The sequence below is a fragment of the Polypterus senegalus genome, chromosome 15 (genome assembly GCF_016835505.1).
Source record: "Polypterus senegalus isolate Bchr_013 chromosome 15, ASM1683550v1, whole genome shotgun sequence".
Classification (NCBI taxonomy): domain Eukaryota; kingdom Metazoa; phylum Chordata; class Cladistia; order Polypteriformes; family Polypteridae; genus Polypterus; species Polypterus senegalus.
This window is the reverse complement of record NC_053168.1, coordinates 851177-872053: the sequence shown is the minus strand read 5'-3', so window position 1 is coordinate 872053 and position 20877 is coordinate 851177. Positions and strand designations below refer to the sequence as shown.

The window sequence follows — 20877 nt, the reverse complement described above, 5'->3', positions numbered from 1 at the left end:
GGCTTGGGCTGAATGGCCACAGGGTGACATTGTCGAGCCCACTTAGTCAGCTTTGGCTTGTGATTGGAGGAGCCTCTCCTTACAGTATCAGGCAGCAGGCAGGAGCCGGCCCGGGTCAGGGGGGCCATGATTTGTGTCTTTTTTTAGTTGGTAGGAGGCTGGTGTTGCCCGCTGTCACTTGATGCTCGTTTTTCATGGCTGTCTAACTTACCTGATATAACTACCTCACGTCTCTCCACTGAACACTGCACTTTCACATCGGCGTAAAAACCCACTTTGTTCAACGCACTGAAAGTCGAGCCGACAACCAGCGACGTCCGGGCTCCACTCTGCCCTCCTGTGGCACGCCGCACACACAACATGAGCTTCGCCTCTCCAGATGTCAATGTGCCGTTCTTCAGGAGGTCCATCCCAGCTCGCTTTACACGTCACGTATACTCACAGCGACTTCAAAGTAAAAGAGAACACGATTATTAGGTTTATTACAAAAGACATGTCTGTCACTTTAGAGTACGCACTTTAGTATTACAAGGCATAGTTTACAAACGGAAAGCAGCTGACATTTTGTACCAGCATGTCTAACTCATTAGGACCGTATAAATGGCAGTCGAGTGACACGGGGGTCTCCCAAGTTCATACCTGAAGTTCCCTTTTGTATTCCACCGTCCACTTCTAACTCACTAACGCCGACTGAAGTTCTGTGGACTTGGTGACTAACGGCCCTTGCTGTTTGCTCTCTGGTCTTTGATCTTGTCAACTCCAACTTCTTTAAGTGTCTGCTGTTCCACAAACTAACAATAAAGTCATTGTAAATGGTGGGTACGTGTGACTCCCAGCAGACTTGCTTGTCACAGCTGTCGTCGGTTACATTTACTAATTTAGTGAAACTCAATGTCATGCTTTAAATCAAGTTGAATGAAGCTAAGAAAACGGCTGCGCGTTAGTTTAGTGTGTGGACAGTAAATCGGGGGGTCAAGTGGTACCCTCTGCCCTAACTGAGTCACCCGCAGACAAACCCATTTAAATCGGTGCTATTGCACCACACGCTTTACCACTCGAATGAGTTTACTTCTAGGAATGATAAACTTTAGGTGTCAAGTATTTCTGTGGGCCTCCACCAATAATTAGAGCTTATCCTGTTTAAGTTACAAATCGTATCTAAAAGAATTCAAAAATAGGCAGAGCAGCATCTGTGCCAGTTTGTCTGGGTCACCCAAGGACCCTCCTGCAGTAGAATGGACCTGCCTGCTGATGCACTTAACGGGTCCAAATGAACAAAAGATTTGATGAGAAGAGAAGAGAAAAGCCGCTGGCTGTCCTAGTGTCCCTTTGCCTTTAGCATACAGTTGTTCTCCCTGTGGATTTGAAGATTCCATTATTTGTTGGCTCCTTGTCTGGCCGTGGATCAAATGCAGCACCAGAGTGGGAACGAGGGTCCTCACAGTGTGGTTTACATGTGTTCAGGGTGACTCTGTAAACAGGAGATCACCTCCTGGACGGGCTTCTCCTCGTAGCAGATCCGATGTACGGCGGTGAACAGAGGGAACCTGGAGGAAGGGAAGAGGTGACAGGCAGAAAGCAGGTCAGAATGAGTGGGCACACTGTGGTCCGGCCTCACTATTTTATTTATTTATTTTTTGTTCTTTATTTCACCTTATACAGTTTCTTATATTAGGAATTTGTTAGTTTTCGTATACCCCTTGGGGTCAGAGCGCAGGGTCAGCCATTGTGCAGCGCCCCTGGAGCAATTAAAGGTTGAGGGCTTCACTCAAGGGCCCGGCAGAGTAGGATCTCTTTTGGCAGTGACAGGAATTCGAACCCACAACCTTCAGGATACCAGCGCAGATCCTTAGCCTCAGAGCCACCACTCCACCCAAACCATGTCTACAGGGTAACCGTGCCGGCGTCACACCCATGCCATGTGTGTATGTGGAGCAATGGAAAGGGCATGATAAGCAGGAGGTTTCAAGTGTTGTGGGTGATGGATTAGCTGAGGCAACTTGTGGGGGTCCTGGGCTACCAAACAGCACCGTACCTTTGACGCAGTGGAATCGTGAGCAAATGTATCGATGTATGTCATCGTTTTCCTAATATTCACCTTTTAACCCATAAAACTGGGAGCCGATTGTACCCAGAGTGGAGAAATAACCTCATGGTACTGTGGTCTGTGAGCTCACGATGTCCCTCATGGATACGTACATATGGTGGATTCAGACCCCTTCACTTTCTGCACGTTACTGGGCTGTAGATTTCATTCTGAATGGATACACTTGCCACGTTTGTCCATCAGTCTACACTTAATAAGACAGAATCACAAAGTCATGTGATTTCAGAAAAGTTGGCAAGTTAGAAAGGTGACAAAGAACCCACTGGTCACTCTAACAGAGCTTTAGACGTCCTCTGCTGAGACGGGAGAACCTGTTCTTGAGGTCGACCATCTCAGCAGCCCTAAGTCCATCAAACGTTTATGGGAGAGCAGCTAGGCAGAAGCCACTCTTGAGTACGAGGAATATGACAGCCTGCTTGGACTGTGACAGCATGAGGAAGAATGGTGATGAGACAAGCGCTGAACACTTTGGGCAGATCTCCAGGCACTGCTCACCACCTGCCCAGCACCAACCCTACAGTGAAGCATCAGGCTATTCTCAGTGGCAGAGTCCAGGGAGGGTGAATCTGCTCCAGAGTGCATGTGACCATAGACTGGAGCAACGGTTCACCTTTCAGCACAAGAGTGAGCCAAAGCACACAGCCAAGACAATGCTGAAGTGGCTTCAGGACGCGTCTCCAAGTTGCTCAGCCAAAGCCCAGACATGAATCTCACAGAACACGTTTGTGGACACCTCAAGATGGCTGTGAACACAAACTTCTCCTTCAGCCTCACTGAGCTGCAAAGCAACTGCCAGGAAGAATGGGAGAAACTGGCCAGACCCAGGTGGGCAAAGTTTGAGGAGAGACTTACCCAAGAAAAGTACCCAAGGGGCTTCTGCAAAGTACTGAATGAAGGGTCGGAGTGCTTCTAGGAAGGGGAGAGTTTAGTTTGTGATTTTTAGTAAATCTGCAAACCTTTTCTCTGAAAACGTCTTCACTTTATCATTAAGGGTTATGGAGTGTGGACTGATGGACAAAAATGGCAAATGTGTCCATTTCAAAAAGTGCGAAGGGGCCGAATGCTTCCTGAACCCACTGTTCATACATTGCTGTAGCACTCGGTGTAGGACTTGCTAAAAGTGGAAGATTTCATTCTGGAAACGTGAGGACTCTGAAAGTGAATCTTAAATACTTTTTGATAATAAATTAATAATATGTTTAATTTATAAAGCGCCTTCTCCATGCTCAAAGTGTTTCACAGAAATTCAGAAAGAACAACACTGGATGCAAATAAGATCTGCACAAAACATGAAACAAAGGTAGGCGCAGGATTTCCAAAGCAGTGAATCAAAATTAAAAACTACAAGAAAACCCGAGCAAATAAGACCATTAGTGGTGCAAACACAAGTCGTCCTGGGCATCTGAGGGGTAAACTGAAAGGAACGTCAGAATGTCAGGGACAGTTCAGTGCCTTCCTCAACAAAGGAGTCTTTAATTACTTAAAAAGAACAAACCGAGTCGGCTGATCTCATTCATTTATAGAGTCCTGGTGCTTCCTGTTTGGAGACACTGACGCCATCCAGTGACCTGAGACGAAGACTGGACTCCTTCAGTACTGTGTCCCTTTGGAGAGTCCCGATTGAGGCCCATTACCTGCATTGTGAGGGAGCGTCACTTACGGCACTACGGCCATGTGGCGCGATTCCTCGAGGGTCACAGGCCCCTCATTGTGGAGGACCAGAGTGGCTGGACCAGGCCAGGGGGATGCCCGTGTAACACCTGGCAGCGGCAGACCGAGTCTTTTTCAGAGGGTGAGGCTGGGCCGCGTGTCTGCCATTCAGGATCCTGAGCTGTTTTCGTCATGAGGTGGGTGCGTCAGTGTGCTGTATCAGTGCCTGCTGCCCAACCTGACCAGTCATTCCAAAGTCTGGGCCCTGTCACCCCTAAAGCACAAGTTAGTTTGGGGCACAACAACATTGCCAGAATAAGCAAAACCTTCGTGGGCTGTCAGAAGCAGAGCGATGGAGGAGGTCACAGATGTGGGCCACTGCAAGGCCATTTAAGGCTTTAAGGTCAATAGTAAATTTGATATTCGACCCTGTGTGACGCAGGGAGCCAGCGATGGCTGTGATGTGCTCACTGTTGCAGGTCTGTGTCAGGACTGTTGCAGCAGAGTTCGGAGCTGTGATGGCAGTTCAGAAATGTCACTTGCCAGTAGGGAGTTCCAGTAGTCAGTGATGGATGTCATAACAGAACGGACACGTTTCTCAACATTTGAACAAGAGGGGAAGGAGAGAACATGAGATACTGAATGTTACAGACGTAAGAAGTAAGAAAGTTTCTTAATGTGATGAATGTGGAGGAATAAGAAACGGAGGAATCAAAAATGACACCAATGGTCCTAGCAGAAGAAGGAGGTCCGATGACATCATCACCAAGAGCTCCTGTTGTTAAGATGAGCTTCAGGGCCAATTAGCAGGACCTTAAAGTGACGAGAGCAGGGACACAATCTGCAGGGAATACTGAGGGAAGACAGCCCAATCCGTACATAACATCAGTCAGTGAAAGGGTGGGTATGAAGCCGGGCAGAGCTTTACTGAGCTAGATGCCACCTTGAGCAGATGGAAAACATCTGAGACCAAAAGAAATGCCTGCAAACTCCTCATCCAGAAGATTGGTGTCGTCCCATGGTTCCTCTTCGGCTCTACTTGTATACTGTATGTACGCATTACATTACGTTACATTATGTACTGTTGTGCACATTTACAGCACGTTAAATCTCTCCTTTCTTTTATACCAGACGTTTCTTGTCTCTGAATCTCTGCTGTGGCTGCTGGGAAGGGATATGTACAGGTTCAAGCATGAGCCGCACTTCTAAAAGAACGCATTCCCAGGGAGTACCTGCCCTCCGTTGGACACAAGGAATCAAATGGCTGACTGCTAAGTAGAGAAGGCACAAATAAGCTGAGCGTGTTCCACTCGGCTGCTTTCCAGGAGAGCTCATGTTTAATGGTGGGCTTGGGGGGACGCAGAGTGAACCAGCGCCACACGAACAATACAAGGACACAGAGGGAGACGCGGCTACGTTCAGTTTGTATTCTGTAGTGCAGGCCCAGGGCACACGTACTTTACAAATCACGAGGCTCGCTACTGTCACATGTCCAGAGTCCTATGAAATCAACATGTCGCCCCTCTGTTAGTGAGGACAACTACCCGCATCTGAAACAATTCCACAACATATCTGACATAAGACATGGAAAGGCACTTTATAACTGTTGGATATTTTGTCATAGTTCATTTTTTTCCCATCTTCCCCTGGCTATTTAGGCCCCCAATTGCAGTTGATTTGGGGGTTTCCTACCCCTGGGAATTCAATTATGACATTGGCTTATTTTGTTGTGAAATATTTTGAAACATTTCTACCGCCATTTTTGAGCACCCACTGTTGGGGGCATGTCCTTGGAAGTTCTGACCTGTCAATCATGGCATGATGGGATAAATGTTCACCACTAAGGTCATTTCCATATCCAAGTTTACGGATTCTAATCAACACAAATCCTTGCTTTCCCTTTGGCTAAGACCTTTGATTTGATATTTTTGTCTCGTGCTTTGGTTCTGGTTGCTGTAGTTGTTCATCTCCCAGTATCACCCCCATTTCTGTCTTTTGACCAGTTCTTAGCCCAAACATGCTGAATTGTGTAGTGACTGAGGGAGGCCTCACTTGGAGATGAGGACTACAGGATCTCCATGTCTGTGGTGTACATGTGGTTTTGTGCTCTGAATGAACACTAAGCAGAAATTAATTATTATTAATAATTATTAAAATTAACTGAAAAGAGCTCAAGATGAAACCTCAACAGCTTGCCCGTTAAAGGTGTCATTAGGCACAGAATTCACAAGGATCCTCCATTTAGGAATGGCAGAGAACCGAAACACAGGAAAGGTTAAAATAATAAATAAAGTGAGCAATCACTAAACACCGGTCAGCAAAAGTGGGCGACCTCACCCTCTGACTCCTCCAAAGATCATTGTTTGTGAATGGCGAGGGCAAATGTGCCGCCCTGCAGGCCCGTCAAGTGAAATGTGAATCCTGTTTCAAGTGACCCCCACAACCCAAACACGCGTAGGCACTGAGCTTCTACATACACAACTTAAACACTGTGACCAATTGGCCACTTTGATTTACTCGTCCATTTCAGTGTCACAAAACCAGACCAGGAGACATCAAACCAATGCCCAATTGGATTTAGCAAGCGTTTTGTTACTCTGCCAACCTCTCCTTACCCAGGCTTTTATTTCTCTACAGCAATAAAATGAACCCTCAAAGTCCGTGTGACGTTAAAGCCTCGTCTTTATAGGCTAACAAAGATCATGAAGGTCAGTGAGCGACTATGGGGTCCAGCAGATCTGCTACATGAACACTAGACAATCTAGCAAACAAGAGCCATATTGGCATTAATGACAACAAGTGAGCCCAAGTAGTGCGCAGCCTTTACTCGCCGTGTTGCCTTTTTGTGAACGTGATGGCCAGTAATTCACAAGGCAAGTGCGCCCTTAAGACTGTTGTGTGCATCTCTCATCCTTCCCATGACATTCCCACACATTCCGATGGTGCCAGTACTTACTTGTCAACCATGTCTTTCTGTTTCAGGATGCGATAAACTTCTGCTGAGGTCTGAGGTCCTTGCAGCTTCTGTCCATTTAGCATTTCCTTCTCAAGCTCTTCAATGGTCTGCAAGAGTGTTTTAATATTATTACTATAATACTTACTATAATGCAGCACAACAGGCATAAGGATACAAAACAAAGAGACGTACACAGCCGGAGAATCTCCAAGTTCATTACAGTCCATATTGTAAAAATATAAAAGATATGGAGACGCACTCCGAAATCGGGGCTCCTCAAACTGGCAAATGAATTGAATTGACTTTAAGAAGGGCCTGCCAGTCTGTGTGTTTGAAATGCGGATAAGCAGGAGTAGTTGCAGTGCCATCCAGAAGGTGGCAGCATTCACTCTGCACTGCATGTCTTGTCTGCTGTGACAATCAAAATGATTTAAAAAGCAAAAGCACTTTAAGATTGATGTTACCTCCAAATGAAAATGAAATACATTTTAAACATTCCTACATTTAACCTTATTGCTGTATTTAAAAGTTGTGCTCCTGTAAATATTTTTATGAAAGCTTTCAATATAGTATTTAATACATACTGTAACCATTTCACCCTGCCCAGGACCGTTTCCTAACCTCATGCCCTGTGCTGCTGGGATAGGCCTCAGCTCTCCGTGGCCCTCAGTCTCATCCAGCAGGTTTGAAAATGCCTGATACGTATTAATATCCTTATGGCTTGGGTGACTGTCACACTGGGGTGCCATGTCACCATTCAGCCACTTTGTGAAACCTGCATATTCCAAATCACAGACCAGTGGACTGTTCTCATAACTTGTCATGGAGGGGCAGGGACAAAGCCAAGGGGGGTTTGGGGACAGGACACCGCAGGACATACTCTTGTCGCTCATCTTCAGGCAATCTGTGGGACTGATGAAAGTAACAAACATAAGTTTGTGGTCGGAGAGAATGCCCCACAGAGACATGGAAAGAGCGTGCAGTGTCACCGTGCCACCCTACCTGCTATTCAATGTTTCCAAATGCTGGCTAACATATTTCAGAGGATGTCAATATCATAGCAGACTTGGACTGGGAACATTAGCATTTACATGTCACACTGTCATCCTTTCAAGGCAAACATAAGTGAACACAATTAAAAATAAACCTCTGTGTGAGGTACGGGCACCCCATGCATGGTTCCTGCATTATGCCTGAAGTAGCTGGGATAGGCACTGGCTCCCCTTGATTCCGGACCCAGATAATAGATAGATAAATTATGTAATGCTCTAAACAACATTCCACTCTCTCCAATTTTCCCAAAAGCTGTAAATGTTCACACTAAGGATTCTGAGAAAATGTATTGAGAACCAGCTGAGGTACCCACTGTCTCATCATTAGAACCCTCGAGACGAGAACAGGCCATTCAGCCCAACAAAGCTCACCAGTCCTCTCCCAAAAAAACATCAAGTCGAGTTTTGAAAGTCCCTAACATCTTACTGTCCACGTGTCTATCGTTCTATGTATAAAGAAAAACTTCCAACTGTGTCCCCGTGTTCTTGATGATCTCATTTTAAAGTCACCGTCTCGATCCACTGGACTCATTCACTTCATGATCTTAAACACTTCAGTCAGGTCTCCTCTTAATCTTCTTTTGTTTAAACTCTAAAGGCTCAGCTCTTTTCATCTTTCCTCATAACTCATCCCCTGTAGCCCTGAATCAGCCTCGTCGCTCTTGTCTGGACCTTCTCTTGTGCTGTTATGTCCTTTTCGTAGCCTGGAGACCCAAACTGCATCCAGGACTCCAGATCAGGCCTCACCAGTGTGTTATAAAGCTGAGCAGAACCTCCTGTGACTTGTACTCCACACGTCAAGGCGCTATATAACCTGACATTCTGTTAGTCTTCTTAATGGCTTCTGAACTCTGACAGGAAGTCAATAACTTAGAGTCCACTATGACTCCTAAATTCTTCTCATGAGGTGGACTCTCAATTTTCCAACCGCCCATTGTGTATTCAAACCTCACATTTTTACTTCCTATGTGTAATTCTTTACATTTCCTGACATTAAATTTCATCTGCCACAAATCTGCCCAAGTCTGTCTGCTGTCCAAGTCCTTCTGTGATGATATAACGGATTCGAGATTATCTGCTAATCCTCCTATCTTGGTATCATCTGCCAACTTCACCAGCTTGTTCCTTATACTCCTGTCTAAATCATCTTCTTATATAATACACTACCGGGCTGTTCATTTGTCTGTCCAGGATTTTAAATCACCGGTAGCTTGCCAACTGTTTCACCTACTGACTTGAAATTTGGTACACATACTACGTGATGTCCACTCTCCGCTTTCAGGGTGATGACTTTTATTCCTCTTTTTATTTTTATTGTAGAATCGACTCTTGGCAGTGGCCAGCAGGGAGGCTATGCGGCACATACGTACTGGCACCATTCTCATCCCTACCACCTTTGCCATCACTTCTTCTACCTCTTCATATCTTAAATCATTCTTGAGGTAGATTGTAAACTTACTGTATGTGTCAGTTTAAGTGAAAAACTAAAGAAAACGTACTAAGTAACTGCAACACAAAAACTAACAATCAGTTTTAACGCGAAAAGATGCCAACGAAAGAGAAGCAGCGGGCCGCTAGGGTGGAGAAAAGGAAAGCTGCTCAACAACAACATTTATTTCTATAGCACATTTTCATACAACAAAAAAACGTAGCTCAAAGTGCTTTACAAAATGAAGAATGGAAAAATAAAAGACACAATAAGAAAATAAAATAAGTCAACATTAATTAACATAGAATAAGAAAAAACAAAAAAAAACTCCAGACGGCTGGAGAAAAAAACAAAATCTGCAGGGATTCAAGACCACGAGACCGCCTGACCAGTCCCCTCTGGGCTGGACTCGGGACTCAGGAAACAGCAAGCGCATCAACCTCTGAGCAAACGAGAAACAGAGTCTGAAAACTAGGAATGCTCAAGTCAAGTGGACTGACTGCACGTCCTCGTTACAGCAGGGCGCCATTACTCGTCTATATGTATTAACAATAGCAGCGGCCCTAACACTGACCCTGCTGGTCACCACTCCTGCCCAAGTATCTTTGTACAACTCCAGTTCCAAAGAAGTTGGGACAGTATGGAAAACGCTGATAAAAAGGATGTGTAGATTCTGTTCATCCTGTAATAAAGTTTAAATAAAGTATTACTTGATGGTTTACCTTGTGAATAGAATTGGTTTGGTTGTTTTTTAATAAAACATACACTCTTGTAACCATATCACTGGGACTAAGGGACACTGCAAAAGTTAGACCACTTGGAACTCTGCAAGATGCTGAAAAGTTGATTCAGGCTTTGGTTTTAGTCGACCAGATTACAGTAATGCACTCCTAACAGTTAGTCGACCTAAGGAAGACATCAGTCAGTTCTAATTAGCGCAGAAGGCAGCAGCAAAGATCTTAACCAGAAGAAGAAAATCCGAGCTCAGTACCCCCGTCTTAGCGCTGTTACAGGTGTCGATTTAGCATATAAAGCTTTCAATAATTTTGCTCCTTCCTATATTTCCTCCACTCCAATGCCTAACCTCGTATGTTCTAATTACTCCAAGAGCTAAGCAGAAGAGAAATGGTGAGGCAGCCTTTTGCTGTTAGGCACCAAGATCTTGGAGTAGCTTTACTAACAGAGACACACCAGGCTAAGACTGACAGGGCGTTTGCTGCACCCACCGCATGACGCACCTCTGTGGATCATCTCAAATACAAGTCCTAAATCCCACTCTGACAAACTTGGCTTTTTCACGGCTACATTTCAGTTGTGCTTCTAATTGACTGGACATGCATGGGATTATCAGATTCTTCACGAATGTGCACTCGTTTTTAATCTCTAGTTTTTCTGTGGTGACATTTTACACCCCCACCTGGCCGAGGTGCCGTGCAGCCCCCCCATGTTGCTCAGCGGTCCGCACTTCAGCAGATCCTCTCAGACGAAGCCTTGAAACAAAGAGGAATATTTATGTGAGGGGGGCTGGCTGGTCTTTCTACCCTCTTTAAATGGCTGCAGATTTTGTTTTTTTATTTTCTGTACTCCTGGTCACCTGATCTTGACTTCGCTGACGATGCTGTGATCTTCAGTGAAGGCTCTGATCAGGGCGCTCGAGAGACTGAGTGAGGGGTTTGAGTGTCTGGGCTTATGAGGGTCCTGATAAAAACCAAAGAGCCAGGCCTTTAATGACCTCTTGGGCACGGCCATCAGCAGTGAGAGTGTCGACCGCGTCATTGAGAGGTTTACTTACCTCAGCGGTGACATTCATGTGACTCCTCCTATGAAGTTAGTAGACAGATTGGGAGAGCACTGGGGGTCATGAGGTCATAAAGGGGTGTGCGGCGCTCCTGATATCTCAGCAAAAGGGCGAAGGTCCAAGTCTTTAGAGTCCTGGTGTTTCCTGTCTTGCTATATGGTTGTGAGACATGGACGCTATCCAGTGTCCTGAGATGAAGACTGGTGGACTCCTTCATGTGTGTCTCTCTCCAGAAAATCCTTGGGTCCCGTTGGTTTGACTTTGTGTTGCTCATGGAGTCCCGAATGAGGCACATGACCTGCATTGTGAGGGAGCGTCAGTTACGGCACTACGCCCATGTGGCGCATTTCCGCGAGGGTGATCAGCCTCAGATAGGTCCTTATTGTTGGGGACCTGAGTGGCTGGACCAGGCCAAGGGGTCGCCCACGTAACACCTGGCTGCAGCAGATAGAGGGTGGGACTGGACTGTGTGTTTTCTTCGTGTGGTGGGTGTGGCAACGGGCTGTGCCAGTGCAGGCTCCCTAACTTGACTTGACTGGTCACCTGATCTTATCACTGGACTCGTCTTTACAGACTTAAAATATGATAATCTCTCTTATCATATCGCTCTCTCTCTCAAGGGTGGGGATCGATCTGTTCTTAACTCTTTCTTTTTGTAAAAACTTGATTGCTTTGTATGGAGTGCAATAAAATTAATAAAAATTAAAAAAAAAAAAATGATAATCTATACTAATAAAAGGCAAAGCCCTCACTCACTAACTGACTTCCTCATCCCTCACTCACTCATCACTAATTCTCCAACTTCCCGTGTAGGTAGAAGGCTGAGATTTTGCAGCTTATTCCTTACAGCTTACTTACAAAAGTTAAGCAGGTTTCATTTAGAAATTCTACACGTAACGGTCATAACGGTCGACAACGTCCGCCATGTTGAACTTTCTTATTCATGGCCCCATCTTCACGAAATTTGGTAGGTGGCTTCCCTGCACTAACCGAAACCAATATACATACTTATTTTGGTGGTATGACACCACTTTCAGCCGCCATATTGAACTTTTCAACAGTCTTTGTTATTTATGGGCTCATCTTCAAGAAATTTGGTACACGGGTTCCCAACGCTAACTGAATCCTACTTACGTACATATATACGTCCATAGCCTGCAGCTCGGTCACCGTGTGAGGTGGCGTTGGGTCCCCCATCTCAATGCCTCCCACGTTGTTAGCTGCCTGCCTATATAAGGCCGTCCGTCGCTCCGGTCTCTTCATTCCCTTCCTTGCTTCGCCACAAGATTCACGTCTCCCTGCTGATAACTACAGCCTTTTTATTTAATCCACAGCTTCTCCGCTGTTTTATTGTTCGTTTATTACGATTATAGTTATTGTGTAGGTATTTTAGACTTACTTTACATTGTTCAGGTCCCCATTTCCTTTATCATTCCCACCGTACCCCCATTAACATGTCTATCGAGGTAATCACCATCGATCAAAGAACTGTCACTTACCGAGTGGTTTTCATGCCTAGAGATGGCACCTGCCCTTTCCATTCTCTGTGTTACATTTTGCACGGCCATATCAGACTCACTCTTGATATCCATTGTGTCTTATGTATTGAATGACTGGACGGGTTCAAGGTGTGGACTGATGACGGTACAGGAGATAATTAGACTACACAGGAGCACTAGAAGAGGGAAATGCTTAAGCCCTTCACCTATGGATCTGCATGTGAGTTGATGGCTGTCACTGAACTGTTCGGTTGTCACTTTCAAGTGTACCGAAATGGCCAAATATTTTACACCTTTTGACAACCGCCAATGCCTCTTAAACATCTTAGATTGACAGGTGACGATTTGAGTAGTGGACACTTTGATGTTTATGAATGTTTAAACTCTCAAAAGCTGGATGTGAAGTTATCGATGAAACCGGTTGTACTCTTACAACGCTTGACAGATGCCGAATGTCACTTCAACACAAGTCCTACAAATACTGTCATCATTGAAACAAACCATGAAACTCAAACCGATTACGACAGCAGCAATCCAAGCTGTGAGATTTGAGACAAGATTACTGTTCACATGGCCGACTATGCTACATGCTCAAGAGTCAGCTCAGCGCACAGCTTGGTCAGATTACAACCGGAGGGCCGAACTGACAATGTGGTATACAAAGAGATCCTTAACAAATAATTATTGGTATATTTTCCCTCAGTTTAAAAAATTAATTTAATTAATTTAAAATTAATTAATTTTCTTCTTAATAAAACTTTTAAGGCAGTACTTCTCCGCTGCGAAGCGCGGGTATTTTGCTAGTACTTAATATAAAGGACTCTACCCTTCTGTTAACTATACACCTATTTTGCAAAATGTATTTTTATTCCTTCATGCTACACACTCGCTTAACCTCATCCTCACTTGCTGTCACTGGGTGACTGGAGCACATGTGCACAGCGTCACCGGCGGCAGCAGGAAATGTCTTTGTGAAATAACACAGTACTAATTGTGAAATAATATCAGAATTATTGCAAAAAAAAAAATAATTCCTCGGCAAAATAATGCAAAAACTATTTTTTTCAGTGGTGGGGGACACATGCATACACAGTATTACAAGCTGCAGCAGACAATATCCTTGTGAAATAATGAAATTCTCTCGCACAACCAAAAATAATTATTACAAGATAGTGCAGTTCTTTTGTGAAATGAAATGAATTATTGCAAAAATAACTCAATATTTATTTATTTTTACTTTCTTGTGTACAAAGTACAGGGAAAGTGGTAGAATCGCCCAAAAATTCAATTTGGAGATTTTGATGAATCTCAACATTTTAGACCTCCCCGAGTCCAAAAATACCACTTATGAATTACGCTTTCACTGAGGTCAACCTAGTTTTGCATACAAGTATTAGGTACGAAATGTAGATTTCTATCAACTTTTGAGCTATTTCTGCTAACCAGAAGTGGTACTCACTTGAAACGTTTCCCCAAAAATATAAAAAATGTGATAATTGCACATCATATTATGGTAAAGCACCACATTCTAAGCATTTTTTGTCGCTTTGCATTTTTTCAAAAAACGACTGGTTTTCAAGATAATCACAATTTTCCGTTTGATGTTCAAATGGTGATACATACATATTTGAATTGTTTGCCAAAATAAAATTATCACAGTACATTTTTTATTCATGGAGCTGCAGTGTCTGATTTATTCAACTTTAAGTACAGTCATCCCTTACAGTCATACCTGGAACGTAACCCCGCGATAGGTGAATATTTGCGAAGTAGAAGCCATATGTTTATCTGGTTATTTTGAGATATCTGAAGCCCTTATAAACATTTCCCACACACTCATAAACATTCCCTCACAGTCATACTTCATAAACCCTTTGTATTCTCTTAGATATTAGGTAAGATTCATTGAAATGATGTATGTAAACACACTGTTTATATACAGTAAAACCTAAATATTATTTTAAAGATATCGAGTGTCTCCGATATCACGTATGTTACAGCCATTACGATAGACAGGCCACCAGCAATAAATACGTACAATGCAAGAAAAATTATATACAGTAAATGTGTGTACAGTGACAGTAAACGTACGTACATGTACTAAGTACTGTAAGTAGAAAATGAATTATGGTTACTCACCAACAATGACTTGTCCGATAACATTTCACTGCACAACAAAGGCGAGCGTCACAGCTCTTCTAATGGAGCCTCTTCAGGCGACTGTGTAGCACCGCCATTGTTGTTCTTCTTCAATCCAAATCCCTAAAGCAGATTCCATCCGGACTACCGCCTTATCACGTCCACTTACAACTCGTTTTGCGCCCTGGTTAAAGGACACTGAGGCTGTAGATCTTATATATTCTTTTCCTCCTTTTTAAATAAAAAGAATTGTGGACTCATTAATGCCGTAATGGCGTCCTACAGCGGTGTAGCTGTTCCCTTCATATCCAAAACTTTTACCTTTTCGGCCATCGTTAGCATCTTCCATTGGTGCTTGAGCACGGCCCCTGAAGCAGCAGCAGGAGCAGATTGTTTTGGAGCCATAATGAAGGGCTTGATTACGCACAAAAGTGAATTCTTTACACAGCGAAACACGTTGATGCTGAATGAGCGAGACGAGACTTCCTGGTTAACGCCGCAGAATCGAATTCGGCTCTCCGTCGCTGAGCCAATCAGCACACAGGAACTTAACTGCGTGCTCTGATTGGTTAGCTTCTCAGCCATCCACCAATAGTGTCCCTTGTATGAAATCAACTGGGCAAACCAACTGAGGAAGCATGTACTGGAAGTAAAAAGACCCACTGTCCGCAGAACCCGCGAAGGAGTGAAAAATCTGTGTTATATGTTTAAATATGCTTACATATAAAATCCGCGATAGAGTGAAGCCACAAAAGTCGAAGCGCAATATAGCGAGGTATTATTGTATAATAATAATTGTTCAATGTATTATTAATTTGGGGCAGTACGGTGGCACAGCGGTAGCATTGCTGCCTCACAGTAAGGAGACCCGGGTTCGCTTCCTGGGTCCTCCCTGCGGGAAGTTTGCATGTCCTCCCCGTGTCTACGTGGGTTACCTCCCACAGTCCAAAGACATGCAGGTTAGGTGCACAGGCGATTTTAAATTGTCCCTAGTGTGTGTGTGTGTGTGTGTGTGTGTGTGTGCCCTGCGGTGGGCTGGCACCCTGCCCGGGGTTTGAATCCTGCCTTGCGCCCTGTGCTGGCTGGGACTGGCTCCAGCAGACCCCCCGTGACCCTGTAGTTAGGATATAGCGGGTTGGATAATGGATGGATGGATTATTAATTTGTTGTTGATGGTTCTTTAATGTACATAACATTTAAATCAAATCATCATTTTGTGGTTTACTCCTCAAATATCCATCCCCATATCCGAGTATACGAGAAAGTCAAGGGGAGACAACTCCTGATTTTTTTGAGTCTCAGGAATATGAAGTTCTTAGTGTGCAAAACAGATGAATAACATCCCAAAATGCCCTAAAATTCAAAAGACATACAGAGGGTGTTAGCAATTTTATTCATATAGATAGACAATTAGGTTTTCCAGCTGTTTGAATTATAACATTACTTATTTTTTATTTTTAAAGGTGTTCATGTTAACAACAAAAGGGATTCATTTTATGACCTTTTCTGAGCCTAAATTATTAAGGTTAATACCCAAAATACTCAAAGTAGGCCACAGGACATACTCCTCTAAAAGCCGGGCTCTGTCCCATTGAGGCCGCAGTCATACGGGTTTTCCACACGTGGCATCACGTGGTTCTGTGAACGCCACATTCACACCATAACAATGACCCTTAGCACCGATAGCTGGCCGTGAGTTTATTCTCCTTGGCAGCACGCAGGGATCAGCACACCTCTGGGCTCCTGATATTCCAATCCCTCCAATCTCATTTTACTCTTCCTTCTTGATCCTTTTACTTTTACCTTCAAATCCAATCACTGCTACAAACACGTGGCATCTGCTTTTGCTCCTCACCCTCTTTATCCCCTTTACTTGTTCTTTCTCACCTCCTAAGAGGAGAGGCCTGTCCACTGTTGATACACTCTACTGTGTAAGGAAGCACACAGACCTGCTCTTTAAATTCACTTTGGGACTTAGGTGTTGTTAAGAAATGTTACTCCGCTCTAGAAAACCTAATAATCAACAAACCCAATTCAAACTCCCCACTAAGCTATGAGCGTCTCCAGTAGTTCTCAACCAAGGGGCGCAGTAAACTTCCAGAGGAGTTACTAGATGACCGAAAAGAATTCAAAATAGCAGCGAAATACTTAACATCAGTACAAATTAAGCTACAGAAGGGGTGCCAGCCTTATGAGGCCTTCATCATCAATATTCAGAGTTGTCTCAGAAGACTGTCAGACATGTGGGCATGGGGATCATCTTATGACTGAAGTGCCACAATGCCATCACTAACTTTAACACCATCTTTCTCTTAGAATGGAGGAGGAGATCACGGAGGTCACTTCCTTGGCACCCGAAGCTGCGTCTCTTCCTGTCATATCAGCATATCAAGCACGAGACGTCAACGTTCAGCTTCTGCGGACCACAGAGCTTTGGGCCTCTGAACACTTTTCCCACATGGCGCTAAGCTGATTATTCGGCACGTTTATGTTTGTGTTTTTTTTTTTTAACACTTTTTGTCTCTTAGACACCAAAATTAAAACTAGGCGTCCTGAGAGACCCCAACCCTCATTCTATTGTTCTTTTTACAGTGCACTTCATATATAGATAGTGTGCACAGTATGCTGGATGTCATTTACGCCCGCTATTAAGGTGTGTCTCCAGTGTCCACACCACGTCCAGACAGAGACCGCAGATGGACACCCCACATGTGCCCAGCAATTCAGGATTTAGTGCTTGCTTGTGTTCATCAGTGTAGCGCCACTACTTACCTGGTGTTAGGATGAGAACGGGCTGCTCATAATGACCAACAAGAAAAAGTGAAAAGGAGGAGACCCTGCCTCGGTGAGCTGTGTGTTTTAGCAGGATGCCAAAGAAGTGACAGTCTCATGATGGAATGGGAGGTCGAGTTCAGAGACGCCTTTGTGTCCCTGGCATTGCCTTCTCATGTTGTCTAACTCTGTATGCGGCTCTTTGTCCTCATCACTAGTGAGTATAGACAGCTACTTCAACTTCTGTTTTCCGTACATAAAACAACTGACAGCCTCTCATTCCACATGTAACGCCACACCAGCACAACCTTTTCTGTCTGGACAGCCAGCTGCTAAACTCCTTCTTGGTTTATACCGATATCTGATTATTCTACAGGGCGGCACGGTGGCGCAGTGGTAGCGCTGCTGCCTCGCAGTTGGGAGACCCGGGTTCGCTTCCCGGGTCCTCCCTGCGTGGAGTTTGCATGTTCTCCCGTGTCTGCGTGGGTTTCCTCCGGGCGCTCCGGTTTCCTCCCACAATCCAAAGACATGCAGGTTAGGTGGATTGGCGACTCTGAATTGGCCCTAGTGTGTGCTTGGTGTGTGGGTGTGTTTGTGTGTGTCCTGCGGTGGGTTGGCACCCTGCCCAGGATTGGTTCCTGCCTTGTGCCCTGTGTTGGCTGGGATTGGCTCCAGCAGACCCCCGTGACCCTGTATTCGGATTCAGCGGGTTAGAAAATGGATGGATGGATGGATTATTCTACAATCTGCTACACATTGAAGTGTTTAAGATCATGAAGTGAATGAGTCCAGTGGATCGAGACGGTGACATTAAAATGAGATCATCAAAAACACGGGGACACAGTTGGAAGTTTTTCTTTATACATAGAACGATAGACACGTGGACAGTAAGACGTTAGGGACTTTCAAAACTCGACTTGATGTTTTTTTGGGAGAGGACTGGTGAGCTTTGTTGGGCTGAATGGCCTGTTCTCGTCTCGAGGGTTCTAATGATGACACATAACGAGTGTCTTGGCGCAACAGAGCCTCCACTGAGGCCATCGAGTATTGGAATACCAGTGTCTGGCACTTCAGAGTGTGGAGGTTTGTTGTTATCCACCCATCCATTATCCAACCCGCTATATCCTAACTACAGGGTCACGGGGGTCTGCTGGAGCCAATCCCAGCCAACACAGGGCACAAGGCAGGAAAAACCCCCGGGCAGGGCGCCAGCCCACCACAGGGTTTGTTATTTGACGTTTATTAAATGCCTGATTACAAAAGAAAGCTAAAGCCTTCTATACAGCAAAGCAACATTCTAACAACCTTCCCTTCTGTTGCTGTACGGTATGATGCCTGTTGTTACTTTTTACTGATATTTTATTTATTTACCTTTCCAGTCTTCACAAAGGCCTCTGCTACTTTGCGATTACGTCCTCCGTAGCACGTAGTAATGAGGTCAGCAACGCCACAGCTTTCCAGGAATGTGGCGGAGCTCACTGATCCATCTTTGCTGAACAGCTTTGCAAACGCTATCATTTCCATTAGGCCAAGGCGGATGACTGCTGCCTTTGTGTTGTCTCCGCAGTTCAGCCCATCACAGAATCCAGCGCCCACTGCAACGATGTTCTATAGAGGAGATATGGAAAAGAAAAAAGAAAGACACCTCAAGATATTGAGTACAACCCACTTTCAGGGCACTAGAGAAAGTCAGACTGTCCCACCAGGTCACCTCTAGACCTATGGTGGGAACTAAAATAACCAGTTCATCACTGGGCCCACACCTCTGTCTATACAGGACATTTCCAACCAATGGATTTGTTCTGCTCACCTGGCCCTATGTGAACACATGCGAGAAACCCCTTGAATGAACTAGCTCACGGAGAGCAAACAAAAGTACCAGACTCATAAATACGGAAAGGCCAAATCAGCCTGGTTGTGCTGGTAGATAATTCACGTTACTCAAATAACGAACATTAATAATAGAGAGTATTGACAGCTATCCTTAAAAAGCTAATCCTTGTATTGTATGGTTTGAAATTTAAATTGGGTTTCTACTGCGACTTCTTTTATGTAAACAAATGGCTTAGATTTGTTCTTATTAGCTTTTTACTTAACAGCACATCACTTCACTTCCAACAGAAGGATTATAGAACATGTAGCAGTATAAGGTACTGTTTCGTATTTAAAAAATATTTATAAAAAGAACAATTAAAAAGGTGACTTTTTACTGGCAGTTAAAATATTAATTACAAAAAATCTACACAATCAGACATTTAAATAAAAAAAGCCTGCAGATGTGGGTGGTAAGACTGACAGTGAAGAAGTGGAGGACGTTAAAGCAAAGCGTCACTGTGATGTTGGCCACAAATTACTTGTAGCGGACAATTTAATGGCTGCCATTTTGAAGCAATGCCAGCTAACAGCCTCTTTCAAGTCCTCAGGCTCTCCTTTATTGTCTGATTTAAAGCCAAGTTGTGTCTGAAATACAAAAGTTATGTTTGGCTTCAAAATGGCATCGATTTTCAGTGTCACTTGCCTTCTTCCCCTCAACATGGAAGGATTTCTTCTTCCATTTGAGCTGAAGTATTAACAAAGAGAGCAGATGAACTCTAATCCAAGGCATGGCCAGCCACTGGAAAATGAAGGATTAGCACGATACCCTCAATAATTAGTAGTGAAGGAAACAGATCTGGTGCCCAGCTAAGCTACTGCTGCCAACCAGGTTGGTTAGATGGGCCTGGTGAGGATTCATTCCAATTACACCCTCCCTGGGACCCTTTTATTGTTACTGGAGAGGATGCATTTTCCTCATCGATTAGACTCTGCAATATTAATGTATCTACAGTGCATCCGGAGAGTATTCACAGCGCTTCTTCACTTTCTCCACATTGTGTGATGTTAGACAGGCATGTGCCTTTCAAATCACGTCCAGTCAACTGAGTTGACCAAAGGTGGAGTCCAGTTAAACATCTCAAGGATGATCAGGGGAACCAGGATGGACCTGAGCTCAGTTTGGAGCTTCATGGCTGGGAATACTTATGGACATGGGATTTATAATAAATTTGCAAAAACCTCAAGTAAACTTTTTTCACGTTGTCATTATGGGGTGTTGTGTGTAGAATTCTGAGGAAAAAAATGAATTGAATCCATTTTGGAATAAGGCTGTAACATAACAAAATGTGGAGAAAGTGATGGGCCGCTGTGAATACACTCAGGATGCACTGTAGATAAATTAAATTAAACAATTTGTGTTGTAAATTTGATTAAAAATGGACACATTTACCATTTTTGCCCATCACGTAGCACTCAATAACCCATAAAGGTAAAGTGACAACATGCTTTCAGAAAGGTTTACAAATGGATTAAACACCCTAAACTGAAGTTTCTCACTCTGTGAGACCCTGTGCTGTGGCACCCCAAACTACGTGCATCCTGTTTGCTTTAACTCTTTTAGGGCGGATGTCGACTTTTGTTGATTTGAGGGCTTGAGGGC

The 20877-nt window shown here is 44.2% G+C and overlaps 1 protein-coding gene across 1 annotated transcript in view; it reads right to left on the bottom strand.

Annotated features, from left to right (window-relative positions):
• Window positions 1–455: 455 nt before the first annotated feature.
• The window catches only part of gpd1l (glycerol-3-phosphate dehydrogenase 1 like), a 92971-nt gene continuing 72549 nt past the window's right edge, over window positions 456–20877 (bottom strand). The window contains exons 6-8 of the mRNA XM_039737633.1: window positions 18774–19010; window positions 6714–6820; window positions 456–1547 (exon numbers count right to left, since the gene is read on the bottom strand). Coding sequence (XP_039593567.1) covers window positions 1451–1547; window positions 6714–6820; window positions 18774–19010 — 441 coding nt within the window. The 3' untranslated portion in view covers window positions 456–1450. The remainder of the gene's footprint in view (window positions 1548–6713; window positions 6821–18773; window positions 19011–20877) is intronic.